Here is a 23,724-nt window from a genome sequence, read left to right as displayed (position 1 = left end):
CAGGCTGGTCTCAAATTCCTGAGCTCAAGCAGTCCTCCCACCTCAGCCTCCCAAATTACTGAGATTTGTATAGGTGTGACCCATTGCACCTGGCCATGGTTTTTTCTTTTTAAATTTCTTTTAATTAGTCCACCAAAAATGCTTCTCATTTATTGTAAGATATAATACCTAAACACTCCAGAAACTACCAGAAGTGATAGAAAGCAAAAGGGCCTGAAAACCTACAAATAAGGGATATAATTATAATACATTTTAGTACCAACATTTTGACATAAAGTCCCAACCTAGCTGGACTGTTACCGTTATAAGAAACACTAGCATTTTGCAATCCTTAGTCATATTTTTCTTGTTACTTGATCACGTTATATAGATTAGTTTGAAAATGGTCAGGCCTTTTTGCAAATTCACTTTATTTCATAATGTCATTCATTCATTCATTTATTAACTACCAGCTATATGCTGGGCACTGATCCTTATATATGAAAATGTTTATTTCCTTTGATTACCAAAAGGCAGATATGCTATTTTGCCATTTTCTAGAATCTAAAGGCTCAGATGCTTTAGTCAAAGCATTCATATATTTATTCTGTAATTTTTATAGTCTGTAATTTTTATAGTGATTGAATTGAAAATAGTTGACCAGTACAATAGTAGCTGCATTTTGCATGTGCTCTTCCTCAAGAAACTCTATCCTGTAAAAATTAATTTCATGGTAATAGGTACTATTTATTACCTCAGTCAGGCACACTGAACTAAACACCTTATGTAAGTTAGTGCATGTGATTCCTCCACAACTCTTGGAGGCCAGTACTGTTATTACTATCGTCTGCTTTATAGGAGAAAAGTAAAGCTTAAAAGGTTAAGCAACTTGCTCAAGGTCACACAGCTAGGTGAGTAGAGGCAGGTTTAAAGCCAGGATTAAAACTTAAAATTCCAAAATTTTCTTTGTACTCCTTTTTATCTTCCCAAATATCAGAATTTGTTTTAACTCTTTCAGAATACTCTTTATCTTGCTCTCTAAAAGTAAGTACATAATCAGAATAGATAATTTAGGTTCAATGCTCACTTAACCCATACTTTAAACTCTGCCAAAGATAAGTACTCTATATTATTTACTCTTAATTTCTTAGGATCTAACACAGAGCCTAGCATAGAGTAGATGCTTAAGAAATATTTGTTAAATGGATCATGAGATATTGTAGAGGTCCAAAAGGCAAATTGCATACATAAAAGTCAAATGTGTACATTTAGAGCGATGACCCAGCAAATCAAAAATCAGCCTGCAAGGGTAGATTTTCTAACTGAATGCAATGATTACGGAAGAAACCACAGACTGGCCACATGTCTCAGCATGACTCCCAGAGATGAAATTCTGCCTAACAACAGAGGCATTTTGTCTTTGTTTACAGACAGTGGAATGTCTTTGGCAGGACTGTAATGATTCCACTTCAGCAGCATTTTGACAAGCAAGTTTAGCAATGGATGAGACCAACAATAGCAAATCAACAGTGAAAAGTTCAGTTACAAGTCAAGACCAAACATTTCATTTGAATATTTTGCTTGGCAGTAAATAGGGGATTCTCTGAACAGTTATTTAAAATTTGACATGATAATAGGGAAGAAAGAGTACTTCCTCACAGAGCACCTCCACGCACCTTCTGCTCAGCAGACACTGGAAAACAAGTTGATTAGAACACTGTTGGGTCTTGTGTTTGGTTTTATTTTTTTGGTGGAGCTGATTTGATCCACCTCAACTTATGGGTGCCAGGACTGAGTATTTCAAGCATGGAGGGAAATTGGAGAAAAGACAATGGATTAAAAGCTGGGCAGAAATACATTTTAGTTATGCTTCTCCCACTATCTATCTAATGGAGTGACTTTGGGCAAGTCACTCCAGCACCTACAGTGCTTTTGGTTATAAAGTGTAGGAGTTAGGCTGTATCCTCTATCTACTAGGCCACAGCTCTGTCAAGGTAGGTCGATATCGTATTAATATTTGAGGTTTCAGTCATAAGCACACAATAATATTTTTGGTGAATTGAACATATGTAGTGGATGGATGACTGTATTTATAGTTGAACAGGAGACTTTCTCATTTTTCTCAATGGAGGCACTATTTGCATTTTAGGTAGGATAGTTCTTTTTGGTTCTGTAGCGTGTGTCACTTTTGGGGCCCCTAGGCACTAAAGGCCAGCAGTAATCGCATGTGATTTCTACAAAAAAATATGCCTTCTTTGCCAAACACACCCATGAAGGATGCCCCTACTCAGGGTCCCATCCCTTTCCATTTACCAACAATATTCTTTGAACTAAAAGTGATGTTTTTCAAATGCCATTTACTGAGTCTCTCTCCTTTTTACCCCAGGCGTATGCTATGATGCTGTCACTGTCTGACAAGGAGTCCCTCCATTCTACATCCCACAGTTCTTCCAATGTGTGGCACAGTATGGCCAGGGCTGCAGCAGAATCCAGTGCTATCCAGTCCATAAGCCACGTATGACGTTATCAAGGTTGACTAGAGTGGGACCAAGTCCAACAGTAGCATGGCTCTTTCATGTAGGACTATTTACAAGACTGCTGAGCAGAATGCCTTATAAACCTACAGGGTCACTCATCTAAAGTCCAGTGACCTTAAACTGAATGATTTAAAAAAGAACAGAAAGAAAAAGAAACTATTTATTCTCGATATTTTGTTTTGCACAGCAAAGGCAGCTGCTGACTTCTGGAAGATCAATCAATGCGACTTAAAGTGATTCAGTGAAAACAAAAAACTAAAAAACTTGCTGGACTGAAGGCATCTTCCAGTTTACCCCACCTTAGGGTATGGGTGGGTGAGAAGGGCAGTTGAGATGGCAGCATTGATACGAATGAACACTCCATAGAAACTGAATTCTCTTTTGTACAAGATCACCTGACGTGATTGGGAACAGTTGCTTTTAATTACAGATTTAATTTTTTTCTTCGTTAAAGTTTTATGTAATTTAACCCTTTGAAGACAGAAGTAGTTGGATGAAATGCACAGTCAATTATTATAGAAACTGATAACAGGGAGTACTTCTTCCCCCTTTTGCCTTCTTAAATACATTGTTTAAAACTAGGGAAAAAGGGTATGTGTATATTGTAAACTATGGATGTTCACACTCAAAGAGGTTAAGTCAGTGAAGTAATCTATTCATCACCAGTACCGCTGTACCACTAATAAATTGTTTGCCAAATCCTTGTAATAACATCTTAATTTTAGACAATCATGTCACTGTTAATGTTTATTTTTTTGTGTGTGTTGCGTGTATCATGTATTTATTTGTTGGCAAACTATTGTTTGTTGATTAAAATAGCACTGTTCCAGTCAGCCACTACTTTATGACGTCTGAGGCACACCCCTTTCTGAATTTCAAGGACCAAGGTGACCCGACCTGTGTATGAGAGTGCCAAATGGTGTTTGGCTTTTCTTAACATTCCTTTTTTTTGTTTTGTTTTGTTTTCCTTCTTAATGAACTAAATACGAATAGATGCAACTTAGTTTTTGTAATACTGAAATCGATTCAATTGTATAAACGATTATAATTTCTTTCATGGAAGCATGATTCTTCTGATTAAAAACTGTACTCCATATTTTATGCTGGTTGTCTGCAAGCTTGTGCGATGTTATGTTCATGTTAATCCTATTTGTAAAATGAAGTGTTCCCAACCTTATGTTAAAAGAGAGAAGTAAATAACAGACTGTATTCGGTTATTTTGCCCTTTATTGAGGAACCAGATTTGTTTTCTTTTTGTTTGTAATCTCATTTTGAAATAATTGGCAAGTTGAGGTACTTTCTTCAAATGCTTTGTACAATATAAACTGTTATGCCTTTCAGTGCATTACTATGGGAGGAGCAACTAAAAAATAAAGACTTACAAAAAGGAGTATTTTTCCCCACTGTGTGGTATTTTTCCTTCATGCAATTTTACTTTCCCTTTGGGATCCAATGATTTAAAGATATGATGGCTGAGATCTCGATGCCCTACAGATATGTGGAATGTAGAGTATGTTTGTTTTGTTTTGAGATAGCATAAGTGATAGTTCTTGGGCAACAATGAGTCTCGCTCATTGTTCTGAACTTTCCCCATGTGGTGCAGTCAGGGCTCAAGTGCACCACAACCCAGTCCTGGTATCACTTCACGTTCACAGCATCCACTTAAATTAGGACAAAGAGCGACTTACAGGTTTTCTACGGACTGTATGCCAAAAGGAACTCAGTTTCTTAGTTTTGTTTTTCATTATGCAAGTAGTGTTAACTGATTCACAAAGAGGGGGAAACCTTTGACTTTTCTATGCTCCCTTTAAGTTTTTGTCCACATGCAAAATACCCTTTTTTCATTGTTATAACCAAGTGTAAACATGATTTGTTTTTTCTTTCTTTGCTTGTGTCAAAAGAAAAAAAAATCACACTGCATAGTGCTACAAATTCTTCAAAATAATAATGTAGCAGTTTCCCAGTATTCCATCATTTAACCTACTGTAATTTCCTCCACCACTTTAATTTTGTTGAAGACTTTTCTGCTATTTGCTAGTCAGCAATTATATTTTAATTTTCAAGCATATAATTGTTTCTGTGTGTTCATATATGTATATACAGAGTTGGAATGTGAGTAGTAGTACTTCCATAAGATAAATTCTCTGCTGGGGGAGCAGTTATTTATTTTTTTGCTCTTTAGGCATAATGCCAAGTTGTTTTAGAGTAGACTTATTCTAATTTTGGCTGATTGTAGAGATTTAACAAGGCCTGAATAAATTAGTATGACATGTAGAAATAGATTCAGACCGATTTTTTCATTCATTTGTTTATTCATTCTTAGCCACAATACCAGATACATAGAGAATCTCCTTGCATCCTTTCTAAATGTGGGTAGAATAAGAATTAAAAATATAGGGTATGTTTATTGATGTTTTTACAGAAAGTACGCACAGGAAGCATTCAGAAAATATATTTAAGCTATAAATCCATTAACTAAGGCAAATGAGAATTTAGAATTTACGACATAAGAATGGCATTTTTGAGAAAAGAGAAATCTGGAATATGCAGGGCATTTTTCATTGTTTTAAAGAATGTACCAGGCTGGGTGTGGTGGCTCATGCCTGTAATCCCAGCACTGTAGGGAGCTGAGCCAGGAGGATCACTTGAGCCCAGAAGTTCCAGACTAACCTGGGCAACATGGCCAAGCCCTGTCTCTACAAAAAATACAAAAATTAGCCAGGAGTGGTGGTGCAGGCCTGTAGTCCCTGCTACTTGAGAGAGGCTGAGAGGTGGGAGGATCACTTGAGGCTGGGAGATGGAAGCTACAGGAATGTACCACTGCACTTCAGCCTGGGTGACAGGGCGAGACCTTGTCTTAAATATATATACAAATTCTGAAGCAGTTCAAGTATTCCCAATGCAACTGGCTTCTTGTCAGGCTTTGGGCATAACCTTTCAGTTGTTTGCTAATACTTGGTTCCTCTGAATTCCAAAAAGGCATTCAACCTTACATTTCTGCTTGTTTCCTCCATTTATTTAGCCAGTAGCCCTTCACCACATGGCCCTAGAGAGGGACAGTGAGATATGGTGGAGACAATCTTGGACTTGGAAACTGAAGGCCTGGGTCTGAGTTCTGGCTCCACCACTTTACTGGCTTCAAGGTCTTGAGAAAGTCGTATATCTCCCATTCCATCTGTGAAACAACAGTAATAATAACTGCTGTGCCTACTAATTCATTGGGTTTCTGTGAATGTCAACAATCAAAATAACTTTTTGAAAATATTTGGTAAAAGTTCTATAAATACAAAACATTTTATAATTTTCATGGTAACAGTCAAAGGAATAGAAAATGTGTGTGTGTGTACACAAAGTTATGAGGAAAAATTTATAATACAACAGAAATCTAAACTTAAAAAAAGCTGGATATGGAAGTTTAGGGAAAAGTTAGGTATTTCTTGAAAAAATATGCAGGTTTAAAAAACAACACAAGCTGAACTTTTTTAAAACATAAGATGCCCAGAATTATTGTTTATTTATTTTCTTTTCTTTTTTTGAGACAGAATCTCCCCTGTGTCCCCCAGGCTAGATCGCAGAGGTGCAATCTCAGCTCACTGCAACCCCTGCCTCTCGGGTATAAGGGATTCTCTCACCTCAGCCTCCAGAGTAGCTGGGATTACAGGCACGCGCCATCATGACCCCTAATTTTTTTTTGTATTTTTAGTAGAGATGGTTTTTCACTATGTTGTCTAGGCTGGTCTCTAACTCCCGGCCTCCAGTGATCTGCCCGCCTCGGCCTCCCAAAGTGCTGGGATTACAGGCATGAGCCACCGCTCCCGGCCCTGTTTTTTGAATTGACAAATAAAAATTGCACAGATTTGCGGTATATAACAGGATATTTTGATATATGTATGCATTATGGAATGGCTAAACAAGCTAATTAACATATGCATTACCTTACATTTGTGTGTGTGTGTGTGAGGAGAGCACGTGTAATCTAGCCTCTTAACAATTTTCAAGTAATCAATATATTGTAATTAATTATAGTCACCATGATGTATAATAGATCTGTTGAACTTTTTTTTCAGTATAATTTTTGAGGACTCTCAAAAAATTCAAGAAAAGGTAAGAAAACACATTCAAAGAGTAGGCACATTCATAATTTTATTTTTAGATAATGACCATCTACCAATATTAATTTCCGTAAAGAATAAAGAAAATTATTTATTCATTTTTAAACTGCCTGTTATGTTGATAGCACGCTGGAAATATGTACATTCATTACCGCAACTAATCTTCACAATAGCCCTACAAGCCGGCAGTCTTACTCCTGTTTTACGGATGAGGAAAACTGGAGCTCAGAAAATTTAAGAACTTTACTCAGAGGGGCCCAGCTGACTGCCTGGGAATCCAGGAGGGCTGGCTCGTTAGCCCATACTTAGCTGAAAGTCTCAGACCTCCTGGTTCAGGCAACAGCTGAAGAAAAGCCAAAATGGGGCCGGGCGCGGTGGCTCACGCCTGTAATCCCAGCACTTTGGGAGGCTGAGGCGGGCAGATCACGAGGTCAGGAGATCGACCATCCTGGCTAACACGGTGAAACCCCGTCTCTACCAAAAATACAAAAAATTAGCCGGGCGTGGTGGCGGGCGCCTGTAGTCCCAGCTACTCGGGTGGCTGAGGCAGGAGAATGGCGTGAACCAGGGAGGCGGAGCTTGCTGTGAGCCGAGATCGCGCCACTGCACTCCAGCCTGGGCGACAAAGCGAGACTCCGTCTCCAAAAAAAAAAAAAAAAAAAAAAAAAAGCCAAAATGGAATATTCCAAAACTGAGGAAATGTGCACCCCTCTAACCCCCACAGTGAGGCTGTCAGGATGCAAATATGCCCACGAGACATTTAGGCGTCTGAGTCTTGGCTGTGAAGGTTTTGAAAGGTGAGCACTAAGCACTGGTTTCCAGGCTTTTTAAATTCAGGTTATCTCAAGTCAGAACCAACAATACTAGTGCTTTTGAAAGATTCTAAATGTTTTCTTAATAAGAGCCTTAGTTACCTTGTTTGCAAATTCCTAACAGGTGGCTTAAGTTTGCTCTTTAGTTATACTTTTTGTAAAAAAAAAAAAAAAAATTATCCAAAACCTACATTTTGAATGTATTAACACGGAAAGACTTAAGCCCTTTCTAAAATGATCAGCAGACTCATCATGAGAGAAAGCAAGTGCAGCTAAGAAGTGTTCTCATTTCATTGTCTCCAGGCTGAAAGAAACTGTTAATGAATGGAAGGAATGCCGAGAGAAATGGGAAGAATGGAAGAAACTTACCAAACAAATTGGGTCCAGGAGCCCTGAAAAGACTTTAGTGAACTGGACAGCTATTCCACAAGAGAATTGGGTTAGTATTGAATTGTTCCTTATATTCCGCATAACCATCTGTCAATACAAGAGGCAGTCCTTGGTGAACATGTATTTCAAAAAAGAAGAGAACTACTTCATATCCATTAGAATGTAGGCTAATATTTTTTAAAAATCACTGGTGAGAGTGTGGAAAAATTGGAACCCTTTGGATTGTTGATGGGAATATAAAATTGTGTAGCCACTATAGGGAATAGTATAGTGGTTCTTCAAGAAATTGTGATTCCACTTATGGGTATACTCTCAAAATAATTAGAAGCAGGGTCTCTAAGAGATATTTGTACACTCATGTTCACAGCAGCATTATTCACAGTAGTGAAAAGGTGGAAGCACCCCAAGTGTGCATCAACAGATAAATGGATGAACAAAATGTGGTATATACATACAATGGGATGTTATTCAACTTCAAAAATAAGCGAAATTCCAACACATGATATAACATGGATAAACCTTGAGAACATCATGCTAAGTGAAATAAGCCAGTCACAAAAAAGACAAATAATGCCACTGGGCGTGGTGGCTCACACCTGTAATCCCAGCACTTTGGGAGGCCGAGGCGGGTGGATCACTTGAGGTCAGGAGTTCAAGACCAGCCTGATCAACATGGTGAAACCCTGTCTCTACTAAAAATACAAAAATTAGCCAGGCGTGGTGGCACGCACCTGTAATCCCAGCTCCTCAGGAGGCTGAGGCAAGAGAATCACTTGGACACAAGAGGTAAAGGTTGCAGTGACCCGAGATTGTGCCACTGCACTCCAGCCAGGTGACAGAGCGAGACTTTGTCTCAAAAAACAAGACAAAACAAAACAACAAATAATGCATGATTGCACTTATGAGGCACCTAGAGTAGTCAATTCATAGGAAAGTAGAATGGTGGTTGCCAGGGGCTGGGGGAGGTGGGGAATGGGAAGTTGTAAATGAGTATAGAATTTCAGTTTTGCAAGATGAAAAGAGTTCTGGAGATTGGCTACACAACAGTGTGAATGTACTTACTACTATTGAACTGTGCCTTTAAAATTTTAAGAGGATAAAATCTTTGTTATGTATATTTTACCACAAATGACAAAGAAAAAAAATACAGTCCCACTCTGTTTATATGGTTCTTTTGACTGAAAGAATTTAATTCTATTCAGCTCAAGGAGAGAAGCAAATTATCAGGTGAATGTGGAACAGCTTACACAATGGAAGGGAAATCTGGGAAACCAGGCCTCATACACAACCCAGAACCAGTGGATAGGCAAGAGCAAGAACCAATAGGTAGCCTTGGGCTACTATCATCAAGATGCATCAATTGTCATCATTTTCAGTCTTTTTTTTTTTTTTTTTGGTCCCTCTGTGTCCAGATTTAAATTTTAGAAATAGAGTAAGAAATTAGCCCTGCTTGAGATCCCAGCACCATCAAGAGCACCATTGATCCCACCTGAAGGTGTGGGGCAGGAAAGACTAGTTCCTATACAGTCATATAGAGAGGCTCCTCACAAATAAGTGGGAATAAGTTATGGACATCGAAAACAACAAATATCCATACCACCTGTATCACTGGAAAACTAACATATATAAGGGCCAATAATTTCAGGGCCAGGCGCAAAATTTGTTAATGTCAAGGGTAGAGGGATAACATAGATAGCACATACAAAATTAGAACTGCACCAGAAGGACCTGTAATCCTAAAAGATTACAGTTCTCTAATTGTCTTAGAGAATTCTTGAAGAATTGTTTTGCTTTAACTGCTTCAATTATTAATTTTACTGATGACTCTGCAAGACTCACAATGAAATTGTAGTCAAGTAGCCAAGTGTTACCGAGAATTAAAGCAGACTGATTCACAAAGACATTTGCAACTTCTTTGGGGGTGTATGAAAAAAAACATGGTCAGGAAGAAACTAAAGCTTTTGTCTAAATCAAAAGCATTCAATAAGTCAATATCTAGAAAGGAGAACAGAAACCACTCTAAATATTTTAAGCAGAGAGGGATTTAATGCAGAGGGTTGCATTCAAGGGCATTGGAAGGGCTAGGAGAACAAAAGGAAGAAAAAGACGTAAATGAGAGACCAGGGAATAACTAAGGGCCCCACTCCCCACGGAGTTGCAGGAGTGTGGCTGCTGCTGCTGCTGCCGGGATGCTGCCCTTACTGCGGTCGCTGGAACCACTGATTGCCTTCACTTACGTGTCACTATTACTGATAAAGTCACCCCTCCTCTTGCCTTCTCACCTCCCTCAATGGCTTTCCATGGTACCTCACTGGAAGCCAGGTAGCAAGAGAGTGTCGGGGGTGAAGATTTGGCTCATCAGGGCCCCTAAGATACAGTGGAATAGGGGAATGGTGCTGGTTACCAACAGACTATATCTGGCATAGAACTGCCTAAACTGGACATACATACTGAGTTAGTGGAGAAAGCCTCCGATAGCTCCCCATTGTTCTTCAAATGAATATCATCAGGTCGACATGGCCTCCAGGGCACCCCATGACCTAATTCTTGCCTACCTGTTTAGTCTCTCCCTACCTGCCTTTCTCAGATTTACCGGATTACTTTCAGTCACCAAATTCAATTTCACTTCCAAGGACTGTGCACAGTATATGTGTGAACTTGGAGCACTCCTATCTTCCTCCAATCTAGAATCCCACCCCTCCAGTCATCCCCTATATTCTCACTTGGCCAAGTTAATTTATTCTTCAGATTTTAACGTATATGTTGGTCTTTCAGTGAAACATTCCTTGATATCTTTTCACTTTCTCTCACCTATTAGTGTAAATTAAATAGTCCTGTTGTATCTCTCATCAAACAATTTGCCACACATTCAATGTACCTATTGCAATTTCTAATTACATACATAGATATTAGTGTATTATTTAAGAACTCTATTCCTAATGTCTTCGGCTCCATGAATGAACTAACCGTATCTACTTTGATCAATGCTGTTTCTCCAGTGACTACTATGGCACATTGTGTCTATTCTATACATTGTATTAAATAATGAATAAATAGATAAATTATCTAAAAGGACATTACCAAACTATTATTCCGGGTTACCTCTAGGGAGTGCAGTGGGTAATTTTTTATATACATTTTTGACTATTTTAATGTTTTCAATAATAATGAATTACTCTTGTTTTATTAAAAATATACTTCTTTTTATGAGCGTAACCCATGATAAAGAGATTCTCAGTTTAGGAATTCATCCTAAAAATTTGTTAGCATTACATACTAAGATTTGCAAACATGGATGCTGATTAAAACATTGATAATAATAAAAAATTATTATCTACAAGGTAGTCAGTGAAAGAGACTCAGCGAAGTAAACTATGCTGTCTACCTGTTTAATTAAGTACATGAGCAGATAATCTCTATATGTTATTAACTGAAGAAGCAAGTTACAAATATCTGGAAGCTATATCCTGTAACATTTTACTGGTTGGCAAGATTATGCATGAATTTCATTTGCTTTATTCTTGTTGCTTATCTGCATTTTTACATTATCTAAAAGAACATGTGTGGCTTTTTAATAAGACAAACTTTACAAAAACTAACAAATTCTTTTAAATTAGTTAAGCAAAGAGCAAATTATGTAAAGAGAACAAAAAGAAATCTTGTGTGTGAGAGTGACAGGGGCCTTCTAATCATGCACTGTGTGGGAGGGCTGAGCCCAACCTGCTCACTATGCAGGTAACACAGTGAGATCTCAAAAGAGGGATGGTGGTTTTGTCTAAGGTGCAAGATCACATAGCTGATTTGGAGTCCAAACCCAACTTTCTTCTTTCTAGGCCACTACAATGAGGAGTGGGTTATGAGCAGAGTGTGGTAAAATCCTGGTATCCAACAAAGGAGGTCGGGTCAAAGGCTTCTGTGATAAGTTCAGGGATTAGATTACCTCCAAATGTGCTCAGATTGGCTCTATGCCACAAAAGCCGAACTCGACTTCAGCTTGTTTTCATGTGTCACAAATGAAAGAAAATATGTCTTAAAGGCAACAAATGTATTGTCCATATTATAAAAGTAGAGTGTATTATCCATTTCCCACATGTTGATTCATAGCAATTTCATTCCTGTTTGGAGCTCTAACTACTTATCAGAAATGGTGATGAACTAATAGTGATGAGCAGAAATAACCAACTAAATAGTACTAAGCTCCTGTAAGCAAGAAAGAAGTGTTAAAAGCATCTTACATAAATATTCTGCCCTATTTTGACATCTCAGAAGGCAAAGCTCACTTTCAATACTTTCTCTCCATTATTTCCCTGCAGGATAAAAGGTTTTAGCCCCTTCCAAGCATTTCTTGTAGGAAACAGTATCTTTAAATCAGGTTAAAGAAATCAGGAGAAAAAAGAATCAGAGATCTCCCAAAGAAGCAGCATTTACAAGGCTAGCAGGAGGCCAGCTAGTGTCATGACCTTGTCAGAAAATATGTCCTTACCACCACCATTGAAGTCATCCTGGTCTGTGATAATCAGATGCGCTTCCTTTAAAACAATAATATATTATTTTAGGAGGGATGACATATTAAGTGATTTCAATCAGCATTAGTGAATCTGATCCTTTTCTCTGTGATAGTTATGGGAGGAAATGTATTTTTAAGAGGTCAAAAGAGGATGAAAATGGATGTAAGGGGACAGATTTGAGGCCCTCCCTGAGGGGGTAAGACTGGGCTGTAAGAAGCTAAGGATGGTGGCAGCCATCTGAACAATCTGTCTTCATGGGCCGGGAGAAGGTGCCATAGGTGGAGAGAGAAGAATACAACTTTCGTTTTTGTTTTGTTTTGCTTTGCTTTGTTTTTATCAAGGACCAGTTCTTTCATCAAAATTCACTTTTTAAAGATGAAATTAAGGACTAAGGTCTTCACTTTGACAGAATAAAAAGACAGTAACAGAAGGATAAGTTGGAAATCTCAATGGACAATTTTCAGTAAGTGAATATATTAGGATAGTAGGAGTAGGAAGATTCAGTTGGCCCTATGTAAACCTCTTCAGAGCAAAACACACAGACTAAAACCTAAAGATTTAGATTGTTTACTTCCAAAAGTCTTTACAGAGAAACATAGTCTTTATGAAAAAGCGTCTCCGTGTTAGTATCACTAATTTACTGTCAACTGTTATTTAAATGGGTAAATTGGTGGCATATTCTTTACTGTTCTTGCATGTATTTAAAATTAAAATTTGCTGTTCATATTCTTCTAAGTCCAATAATTTTTGTGTATAACTAACACAAAAATTAGTTGCTGGGCCATTTCATTTTTCCTAAAATACCATCCAAAGGTATAAAATGTTAAAGAATAATTAGAAATGGCTCATGCCTGTAATCCCAGCACTTTGGGAGGCTGAGGCGGGCAGATCACCTGAGGTCAGGAGTTTGAGACCAGCCTGACCAACATGGAGAAACCCTGTCTCTACTAAAAATATATATATATATATATATATAACAAAATTAGCCAGGCATGGTGGTGCATCACTGTAATCCCAGTTACTCAAGAGGCTAAGGCAGGAGAATCGCTGGAATCTGGGAGGCAGAGGTTGTGGTGAGCCGTGATTGGGCCATTGCATTCCAGCTCAGGCAACAAGAGAGAAACTCCATCTCACAAAAAAAAAAAAAAAAAAAGAAAAAGAAAGAAAGAAAGTAAAGAAAAGAAAAAAGAATAATTAGAGAAGAAAGTGGAATTGCTCTCATTCATGTTAGCATTCAGAAGCATTTTGGGACTATCGCATAGGCTTTACGGGGTACCACAGTTCTTAGAAAGGCAACAGCAATGTTGGAAAGGCACAGATGTAGAGTCAAAGAGATCTGCAATTTTATCCTTTTTGCCACAAACTAGCTGTGTGATCTCACCCAAGAACAGTGAGCCCCACATTTTAATCATTTAGATAGCAACACAACTTTTGCCTTATCTCTAAGACACTTGTATCATTATTTATTTAACATCTCTTTGTCTTGATTCATTTTTTACAGCTTAATAATTTTATTTGAAAAGAACATGCAAATAGAAAACTACTTGCTATAAATATAACTTAATAATAGAAATAGGCACAATGAAAAACTACAATATTATTAGATTTTAGTGAGATACAGCTGCTCTTTAACTTACGATGGGGCTACATCCTGATCAACCCATAGTAAATAGAAAATATCATAAATAGAGAATGCATTTAATCCACCTAACTTACCAAACGCCATAGCTTAGTGTAGCCTCCCTTAAACATGCTCGGGACGTTTACATTATCCTACAACTGGGCAAACTCATCTGGCAACACAGTACGCTGTATAGCATATAGGTTCTTTACACTTGTGGTTGTGACCTAGACTCAGAAAAGATCAAAATTCAAAATTGGAAGTACGGTTTCTACTCAGTGCATATTGCTTTTGCACCACAGCAACATCGAATCATCACAGGTTGGGGACCATCTGTACTTGTGGTCGATGTTACTAAATATTGAAAAATACACATTCTTGTTAAGGAGATCCGTGTAACTAGTTCTGTCTAACAGACCGTTAGGTGAAATGACATTTCACATTACTGGTCCAAGTAATTTTTTTTTTTTTGGAGACGGAGTTTTGCTCTTGTTGCCCAGGCTGGAGTGCAATGGTGCAATCTCAGCTCACCGCAACATCCGCCTCCCGGGTTCAAGAGATTCTCCTGCCTCAGCCTCCCGAGTAGCTGGGATTACAGGCATGCACCACCATGCCTAGCTAATTTTATATTTTTAGTAGAGATGGGGTTTCTGCATGTTGGTCAGGTTGGTCTTGAACTCCGGGCCTCAGGTGATCCGCCCGCCTCGGCCTCCCAAAGTGCTGGGATTACAGGCTCAAGCCACTGCACCCGGCCTACTGGTCCAAATAATTTAATTGCATTGCACAGTTCTCTCTACCCTCTTCCTATAATGTGACAAAGAAGAAAGCTGCAGGTTTCAGATGACACAGTTCTAAGATGGTGGAGCCTCAGCCTTGGTCCCTAAGTGACAGTGGTGCATACCTGCTTTCATCCTGAATACAAACACATATAGGGCATGTACTGTAAATAAGGAATGTGCTTTTGTTCAGTTTAGGCTCTGAGACATTGGATGTGTCTTTTGCCCACAGAAAAACCTAATCTATCCTGATTAATACAACACTGTTTCCTGCCCGACTGTGGGCTTTTGGTCTGCTTATTCATTATTTAAAAAGGGGATATTATGAAGTGTTAGAGAGAGGTTAAAGAAATATTGGCTCTAATTTGAGACTTTCTTCCTTGTGTGTGATGAAAAACTTAAGAAAAATTAAAATGAGAACAATTTTCTTTCATGTACTTCAAATGTATCCCCATTCCTTAAAATATAACAGGAAAAATCAGTCACTCTTTGCTTTAAATTTCATTATCAAGAAAATGATAGGAAACCACTGGCTTTATGATGATGAGAGAAAAATATCTGAAGATGGCAGTCACTTAGCATAAAATAAAAATGTTTGGCAGGCTATATTTTAATGTTTCATGACATTTTGCAGTGTAGCACAGTATTTTAAAGGGCAAATATTTCTTTAACACCATTTTAGGATCTGGAGATAGAAGAAAGGATGAAATTTTGGTTGGGGCAAGCTTCTCTGAGCAGACGACATTCATGCAGAGACCTCAATGTTGGAAAGAAGTCCTCCATGAATGATCTGGGTGAAAGTGTAGCAGGTAAAGGGAACAGTGTGTAAAGATCTGCAGACACCCTGATAGATGTGGTGAGAGAGTAGAGTCAAGGAGACCAGATACCCGGGAACAAGTTGTAGAAGACACAAAAAAGTGTCTCATTTGAAATATGAACTGTAGAACTAATTGAGGGTTTTGGCCTGCAATGTAGCCTAATATTACCTAAAACAATAGTTATCATTCACTGAATTCTTACCATGCACCCAGCACTGAGGATAATGCTTTTCTTCCACTTCTTTGTTTTTTAACCTTCACAACAATCCTGCCTGTGAGATAGGCAGTATTATCATTCCCATTTTCTCATCTAGAAAATGGAAGCAAAAGAGGTTAGGAAACTTACCCAAGACTACACAGCAGGTCAATAAAAGAGCTGGGAACCCACCCAGGTATATTTGACTCCAAAGGCTGTGCACTCAATCACTCTTCCATCCTGATGACAAGGAATGCTATTTTACTTTTCCACTGATTAACCAGCAATTCCATTTTTCTCTATTAACTATGTCCTGTTCCTTGTCTTTTGAACATTTGGATTCTGATCATGAAGACAGCCTAGGATATATCCATGTGCTTAGAATTTTGCCTGTATAAACAAAACACTTTGCAGAGGAATGCAAGGGTTGAGGGTTGCAAGAACAGTCCAGCTATGCAGAATAGGATGGATGCCACTTAACTTTGACCAATTACTCACATATGTCTTGAACAAGAAAACTATTTGTTGGTTTCCTACAATTATCCATGGAACGGTGCAAAGTTCTGGGTCACTTCACGGTAGGTGGTTGCTTTCCAAGCAGTCATTTTTGTATGTACACGAGTTTGTGTGAGTATGAAAGGATGGAGAGGGAATGCAGAGGGCAAGTGAAATGACAGATAGAATAGCAGTTGGCCAGTGGGATGTGGTATTAACAAGTTAGCTTTAAAGAGAATCTCCATTTATGTGAGATAAACTTGTCATAGCAAGAGGAACCACAGTGCAAAATGCACATGGTTTGAAACAGACACACTCAGGTAAGAAATATGCCTCTGTTATTAACTAATACATGACCGTAGTAAGTTATTTTCTCTTTGATCCTCAGTTTCTTCAACTGTGAAATGGGCATAGCAATAACCACCAAATGGTTTTGGAGAAAAATACAAACATTGGTTGCACATGAAGAATTTGGTGCGAATTCATGTTCAACAAATAGTAGCCATAATCAATTGAGTTTCACTGTAATCCCTCATTATATTTTTCTTTTTAATTTTTTTTTTGAGGCAGTCTTGCTCTGTCCCCCAGGCTGAAGTGCAGTGGCACGATCTCGGATCACTGTAACCTCTGCCTCCCAGGTTCAAGCGATTCTCCTGCCTCAGCCTCCCTATCTTTTTAATTTTTATTGAGTATTTCATTCATCTTTTTAATAGGTAGTATCTGCTCCTGGTAAAAATTCAAAAGTTCTAAAAGAGTACAGTAAAAAAAATAAGCTTCCTTTTCTCACTTGGCAACTTGGTTCCCCTTCAAATATGCAAATCCTATTATAAGATTCTTGGATATTTTTCTAGAAGATATGCATATTACTCCTTTTATTTCTCTCACAAATGGTAGCATACTATATATTTTTAATTTTTTATTTAATTTACTTGAGATCACTGCATACAAATTCAAATAAAACTCTCTTCTTCTTGTTCTCCTTCTCCACTTCTCTTTTTTCAAGTACATAGTATTCCATTGTATCATAATTTGATTGGCTAGTCTGCTACCACTGGACGTTTGGGGTGATTCTAATATTTTGCTATAGGGAACAGCAGTTTAGTTAATATCTTGGTAAAGAGTCATAGAATTGCAAGGTCAAAGATTATGGGCAATAGATGCACCTCTAAAGAGTTGTCACTGGTTTACATTCCCACCATTGGTATGTGAGGGTGTTTGTTTCCCCACACCAAATAATCCAGCTTCTCTTTTTTTGCATCTTTAGAAATCCAAGATGATAAAATATGATGCATTTTTTTATTATGAGTGAGGTTGTGTGAATCTTTTCATATATATTAAGACCATTAGGGTTTAAACAAATATTTATAGGGTGTCTGCTTAGTTACCTCTTTCTACGTTTTGCCTGTTTTTCTGTTGGGTGGTTTTGTTTTCCAAAGAGGTCTTTACCTAAGGAAATAGCCTTAATTGTTACAGTAATTATAACTGTGTTAGCTTATCTTTTGTTATTTTTTATTTTAACTTTGTGAAGATTGTGTATTTTCGTAGTTGAATTAATCGGTCTTTTCTCTTTTTAGATTTACTCTTATACAGACCAATGTTCCACACTGATTATTTTAAATTTCTATTTTGTTCCATCTAAAGTTTGTTTTGTTATAAGGTGCAATTACAAGGTAGAGATTCTGTTAAGTTTCCTAAACATTATTTAATAATAATTGGTCTTTTTACCACTGATTTGAAATGTCCCCCTTTCATATATTAGATTTTTATATAAATTTTGGTTTATTTTGGTGACCTTCACTCTTTTCATTACCCAATCAACCTACTGATAAACCAGTAACACAGTTTTAATCAATATAGCCTTATAATAGGTTTTATAGGTTTCCGAGCTTTTCTGTGCAATTATGTATGTTGTACATAGCTCATTCTCAGAACCATTTTATTATATGGTTAATGATACCTCCCTTTCCTTCACCCTCCAAAATTGTCCAGTGCGCATTCTGCACAACTAATGAGCCAATCTACAATTATTTAAAAATTTAAGAATTTCTTGAGTATTATCATTTGTTCATTTAAAATGGATTTTTAAATCAGCTTATATAGTTTCATAAAGTCTTATTGATTTGTATTTTTTTAACTGGGATTCATTAATTTTACAAATTAATTTAGGTAGCATTGATACCTACTTCATTCCATACCAAAAAATGAAATCAATTCCAGGTTAATTTTATACATAAAAGTAAAAGACAAACAAAAATTTAAGATAACATATAGTCAAAATATCTTTATGACTTTAATCCAACTTACAAGGGACGTGAAGGACCTCTTCAAGGAGAACTACAAACTACTGCTCAATGAAATAAAAGAGGATACAAACAAATGGAAAACATTCCATGCTCATGGGTAGAAAGAATCAATATCGTGAAAATGGCCATACTGCCCAAGGTAATTTATAGATTCAATGTCATCCCCATCAAGCTACCAATGACTTTCTTCATAGAATTGGAAAAAACTACTTTAAAGTTCATATGGAACCAAAAAAGAGCCCACATTGCCAAGTCAATCCTAAGCAAAAAGAACAAAGCTGGAGGCATCACGTTACCTGACTTCAAACTATACTAGAAGGCTACAGTAACCAAAACAGCATGGTACTGGTACCAAAACAGAGATATAGACCAATGGAACAGAACAGAGCCCTCAGAAATAATGCCACATATCTACAACTATCTGATCTTTGACAAACCTGACAAAAACAAGAAATGGGGAAAGGATTCCCTATTTAATAAATGGTGCTGGGAAAACCGGCTAGCCATATGTAGAAAGCTGAAACTGGATCCCTTCCTTACACCTTATACAAAAATTAATTCAAGATGGATTAAAGACTTAAATGTTAGACCTAAAACCATAAAAGTCCTAGAAGAAAACCTAGGCAATACCATTCAGGACGTAGGTACGGGCAAGGACTTCATGTCTAAAACACCAAAAGCAATGGCAACAAAAGCCAAAATAGACAAATGGGATCTAATTAAATTAAAGAGCTTCTGCACAGCAAAAGAAACTGCCAGCAGAGTGAACAGGCAACCTACAGAATGGGAGAAAATGTTTGCAATCTACTCATCTGACAAAGGGCTAATATCCAGAATCTACAAGGAACTCAAACAAATTTACAAGAAAAAAACAAACAACCCCATTCAAAAGTGGGTGAAGGATATGAACAGACACTTCTCAAAAGAAGACATTTATGCAGCCAAAAGACACATGAAAAAATGCTCATCATCACTCGCCATCAGAGGAATGCAAATCAAAACCACAATGAGATACCATCTCACACCAGTTAGAATGATGATCATTACAAAGTCAGGAAACAACAGGTGCTGGAGAGGATGTGGAGAAATAGGAACACTTTTACACTGTTGGTGGGACTGTCAACTAGTTCAACCATTGTGGAAGTCAGTGTGGCGATTCTTCAGGGATCTAGAACTAGAAATACCATTTGACCCAGTCATCCCATTACTGGGTATATACCCAAAGGATTATAAAACATGCTGTTATGAAGACACATGTACATGTATGTTTATTGTGGCACTATTCACAATAGCAAAGACTTGGAACCAACCCAAATGTCCAACAATGATAGACTGGATTAAGAAAATGTGGCACATATACACCATGGAATACTATGCAGCCATAAAAAATGATGAGTTCATGTCCTTTGTAGGGACATGGATGGAGCTGGAAACCATCATTCTCGGCAAACTATCGCAAGGACAAAAAACCAAACATCGCATGTTTTCACTCATAGGTGGGAATTGAACAATGAGAACACGTGGACACAGGAAGGGGAACATCGCACACCGGGGCCTGTTGTGAGGAGGAAGGGATAGCATTAGGAGATATTCCTAATGTTAAATGACGAGTTAATGGGTGCAGCACACCAAGATGGCACATGTATACATATGTAACAAACCTGCACATTGTGCACATGTACCCTAAAACTTAAAGTATAATAAAAAAAAAGATAGACAACCTCAATAGAAAAAGATAGACAACAATAGAAAAATAGGCAAAATACATAAACAGACACTGCACACAAGAGGATATCTGAATATTCAACTTCATCAGAAATCAAGGAATACCAGTTAAAAAGCCTCAATGAGATACTGCTTCACACATACCAGACTTACAAGATTAAGACTGACAATATCAAGTGTTGGTAAGATGTGGAGGAATGGTAACCTTCCCGCATTTCTGGTGGGTGAATAAATTGGTATAATCCCTTTAGAAAATGGTTTAAATGTTATCTATTAAAACTGAAAATATATTATCCCATATGATCTAGCTACTCAACAGAAATGTGTATATATATGCACCATAATTCATATACAAAGGTATTCACAGCAACCTTAATAGCTCTAAACTGTAAGCACTCTAAGTATACATCAGCAATAGAATAGATGAGTAAACCAGTGATTGTGGTATTTGTATATAGGAAAATACTGTATAGCATTAAAAATTAATGACTGCAGCTACATGCGACAGCATGGATGAATTTTCCAAACACAATTTTAAGTGAAATAATTTAGATGCAGAGAATACATACTGTGTTATTCAACTTAAATTGAGTCTAAAAAAGGCAATACTAATCTATGATAACAGTAGTGAGAATAGTCATTACTTTTGCATAGGAGGGAAGGACCAATGATACAGAGAGCTTAAGATGGAATTTCTGGGTGCTAATTACGTTCCATTTAATTTAGGTGATGGTTACATGGGTGTGTTTGTTTTATGATAATTGATTGAGCTGGCACTTATGATTTATGTTCCTAACTGTGCTTTAAAACACGTTAACATATGTATGAATGCAAGTAAATATAGCATTTTACCTTCAATCTACTTGCTATTTCATTACTATCAAGTTTTAAAAGTCAACTTATTTTACATATTTTATAATAAATATTTTAAAAATCCATTAGTTTCTTGTCTTATTCCTTTTTCCTACTTCAATGTGCATTCAATTTCAGGCCTTTTAGGTGTTTACTCATTTATAAGTAACATTCTTATATTGCTATTTATTCATTAGTTTCATCTTTAGTTACTCTCTTCAGATTCCTATTATGGAAAATAAAAATTAAGTTGTCCTATGCAATCCCTCCACACTCCTTCCTCCCGTCTTCCCAATATAGTTACATAACAATTACTGAATAGCTCATAATTGTTTAAAAATTATGATAATAAATATATTTTGCATACGATTATGTAAATATTATTCACAAATTACTAATGCATTACATCTTATTTTTTATTAACTCCTGTTTTCCCGGAGTTAATACTTAACCTAAGAATATCTTAATCTTTTCCAATCTACCTGACAGTCCTTACCATTGACATAAATGTATACATTTTACACATTTCCTCTAACTTGTTTTTCATAGTTATTAAAATATCAATCATACAGCTATTGTCTGCATGAAGACTCCCCAAATGGTTATATTAATGCAGAAACTCAATTCATTGTTCTCTAGAAAACTACCTTCCATAATGTTTCCTCTGTAGTTTGGTTCACAGCATCATCTAATAGAGATACCTGTCTCCACCTTTTCTGCCGCATGGAATATTTCATCGAGGTCTGCCAGTTCCTCCTCACAAAGTTCTCTTGTATCTGTTCCAGTGTCTTTCTTTTCCCCCTTTTCCTCCCTGGCTCTAGCCTGGCTGATCAAATAGACGTCTGTCTGGTTTCCTGGTTCCAGTCTATTCACACATCAGCCCTTTACATCATTAACACACATTATTTACATCATTAACACACATTATTTACATCATTATTCACACATCAGCCCTTTACATCATTAACAGATTTATTTTTCAAATCACAGGTCCGATCATATTATGTTGCTGGTAAAAACATTTTAGTAATGTATTCTAAAGACAATTATAAGGCTATGCTACCGTGAGATAACATAGAAAAATTCTTATGATATCATGGTAAAGTGCTGAAAACAGAATTGTTTATAAGCTGCAATTAAAATCTTGTAAAAGTTAGCATATACATTGGAAGGAAATACATCTCACTGTTCATTGTGAGGCTGGGAGAGGAGGAGTTTATGGATTTGTTTATTTCCCCCAGTAAAGGAGAAAATGTGAAGCCTTTATGAAACTGTCTGTGAACATACACATAAAATTCTACCCAAGTAAGTCTCCAGATGCTTTGCAGACATGGATAAGATGAACCCCAAAGGATGGTGTATAGTTTAACCAGACAGACAATGGACGGAAGCATATTCTAGGCAAAAGAAACCCTTGGGTAACAGCCCAGAGCAAGAAAGAAAATGCTGGCCTCAGGGAGCTGCAGTTTGGATGGAGTTGGATGCATACGGGGAGGGAGTAGCAGATGAGGCTGGAGAAGCCAGGTGACCATAAATCCCTCAATTGATGAGAAGAGTGTGGATTTATACTGCAGGCCATCATGAGGAGCCACTGTAGAGTTTCACAGTACCAGAATATGATCAGATTAAGAATCTAGAAAGCTCCCACTAGGAGAGAGGTCTGTGGTGATCACACCCAAAAACAGAAATTCTGGGAAATTCTGCTATTTCAATGACTGATGACACACTAAGCACCCAAGAAGGACAAATAAGAAAGGGCAGAGAAAAAGGAAGAAAACTGGGACGGTCATGTGACACTGAGAGAGGAGAGTTTTGAGGAGGGATTGGTCAAGTGTCAAATAGACAAAACCAGAAAAACATTATTGATAACTTTAAAAATAGGGGTTGCAAGATAGAGGTAAATAAGCCAGATTACGGTAGCTTCAGGAAGCCTACCTGTTGTATTTCCAAGGCCCAAGGCAAAAGTATGAATGGAGGCAAACTTACCACGTGTATAACATCTCAAAGCTAGGAACCAGTAGAACGAACTGTTAAATGTGTTCTATACCCCCAACTTGATAAATATACCTTGTAATCACCTGGAAGACCAGGCTTGAATTTCAAACTCTTGCATTCCTGAGTTCTGCTCTAGAATGTGATTGCTTGGAGAGGTCAATCTGAATACCCTGTATCTCCAACAGAAGGATCTCCTTTTTCTTCCCATCCTGGTAAACCTTATATTGTGAGGAGCTCTGTATACACACATGTGTGTGTGACCACTGCAGCTACAAGTCCAAACTCTGTCCACACCTCTTTCCCTGCTAACACCCAACTTATGGCCACTCCTTGGCTTGAGGTATGCCCACCAGTAGTGTGCTCTACCCTCTAGAGAACTGACTGGAGAAGCATCCCCACCCAGAAAAAAGATGGAAAAAGCATATTTACATGCTTCGGGGTAAAACACATCCTTGAGAGAGGAAGAGATGGGGAAATAGAGTATTTGAGAGCGTGAAAAGAGTGTAGTAGCTCACAGAGCAAGTCCCTGCAGGAGGTAAGAGAGGTTAGGATCTAGTGCAGAGGTCTGTGAAGGGGGCCTTGGCCTTTGCAAGGAGGGAGGGAGG

The 23,724-nt window shown here is 37.6% G+C and overlaps 1 protein-coding gene and 1 long non-coding RNA gene across 15 annotated transcripts in view; one reads left to right on the top strand and one right to left on the bottom strand.

Moving 5' to 3' along the window:
* Nucleotides 1-3,906, top strand: part of MECOM (MDS1 and EVI1 complex locus) — a 582,105-nt gene extending 578,199 nt beyond the window's left edge. For all 13 annotated transcript variants that reach the window (XM_054552967.2, XM_054552962.2, XM_054552960.2 and 10 more), the window contains one exon: nt 2,366-3,906. In XM_054552967.2, the coding sequence (XP_054408942.1) occupies nt 2,366-2,500 (135 nt within the window). In that variant the 3' untranslated portion in view covers nt 2,501-3,906. The remainder of the gene's footprint in view (nt 1-2,365) is intronic.
* A 979-nt stretch (nt 3,907-4,885) lies between these two features.
* LOC129058721 (uncharacterized) lies at nt 4,886-21,985 on the bottom strand. 2 transcript variants are annotated; one of them, XR_008524043.2, is made up of 5 exons: nt 21,772-21,973; nt 15,756-15,863; nt 7,810-7,917; nt 6,149-6,337; nt 4,886-5,691 (listed from the first exon to the last, which is right to left on the bottom strand). It is a non-coding gene; the product is annotated as an uncharacterized LOC129058721 (long non-coding RNA). The 2 variants fall into 2 exon arrangements; XR_008524044.2 differs by having other exon boundaries at nt 5,432-5,691; nt 21,826-21,985.
* Between the last annotated feature and the right edge of the window lie 1,739 nt (nt 21,986-23,724).

The sequence above is a fragment of the Pongo abelii genome, chromosome 2, assembly GCF_028885655.2.
Source record: "Pongo abelii isolate AG06213 chromosome 2, NHGRI_mPonAbe1-v2.0_pri, whole genome shotgun sequence".
Taxonomy (NCBI): Eukaryota; Metazoa; Chordata; class Mammalia; order Primates; family Hominidae; genus Pongo; species Pongo abelii.
The sequence above is the reverse complement of the archived record's forward strand: the minus strand, read 5'-3'. Positions and strand labels throughout refer to the sequence as shown.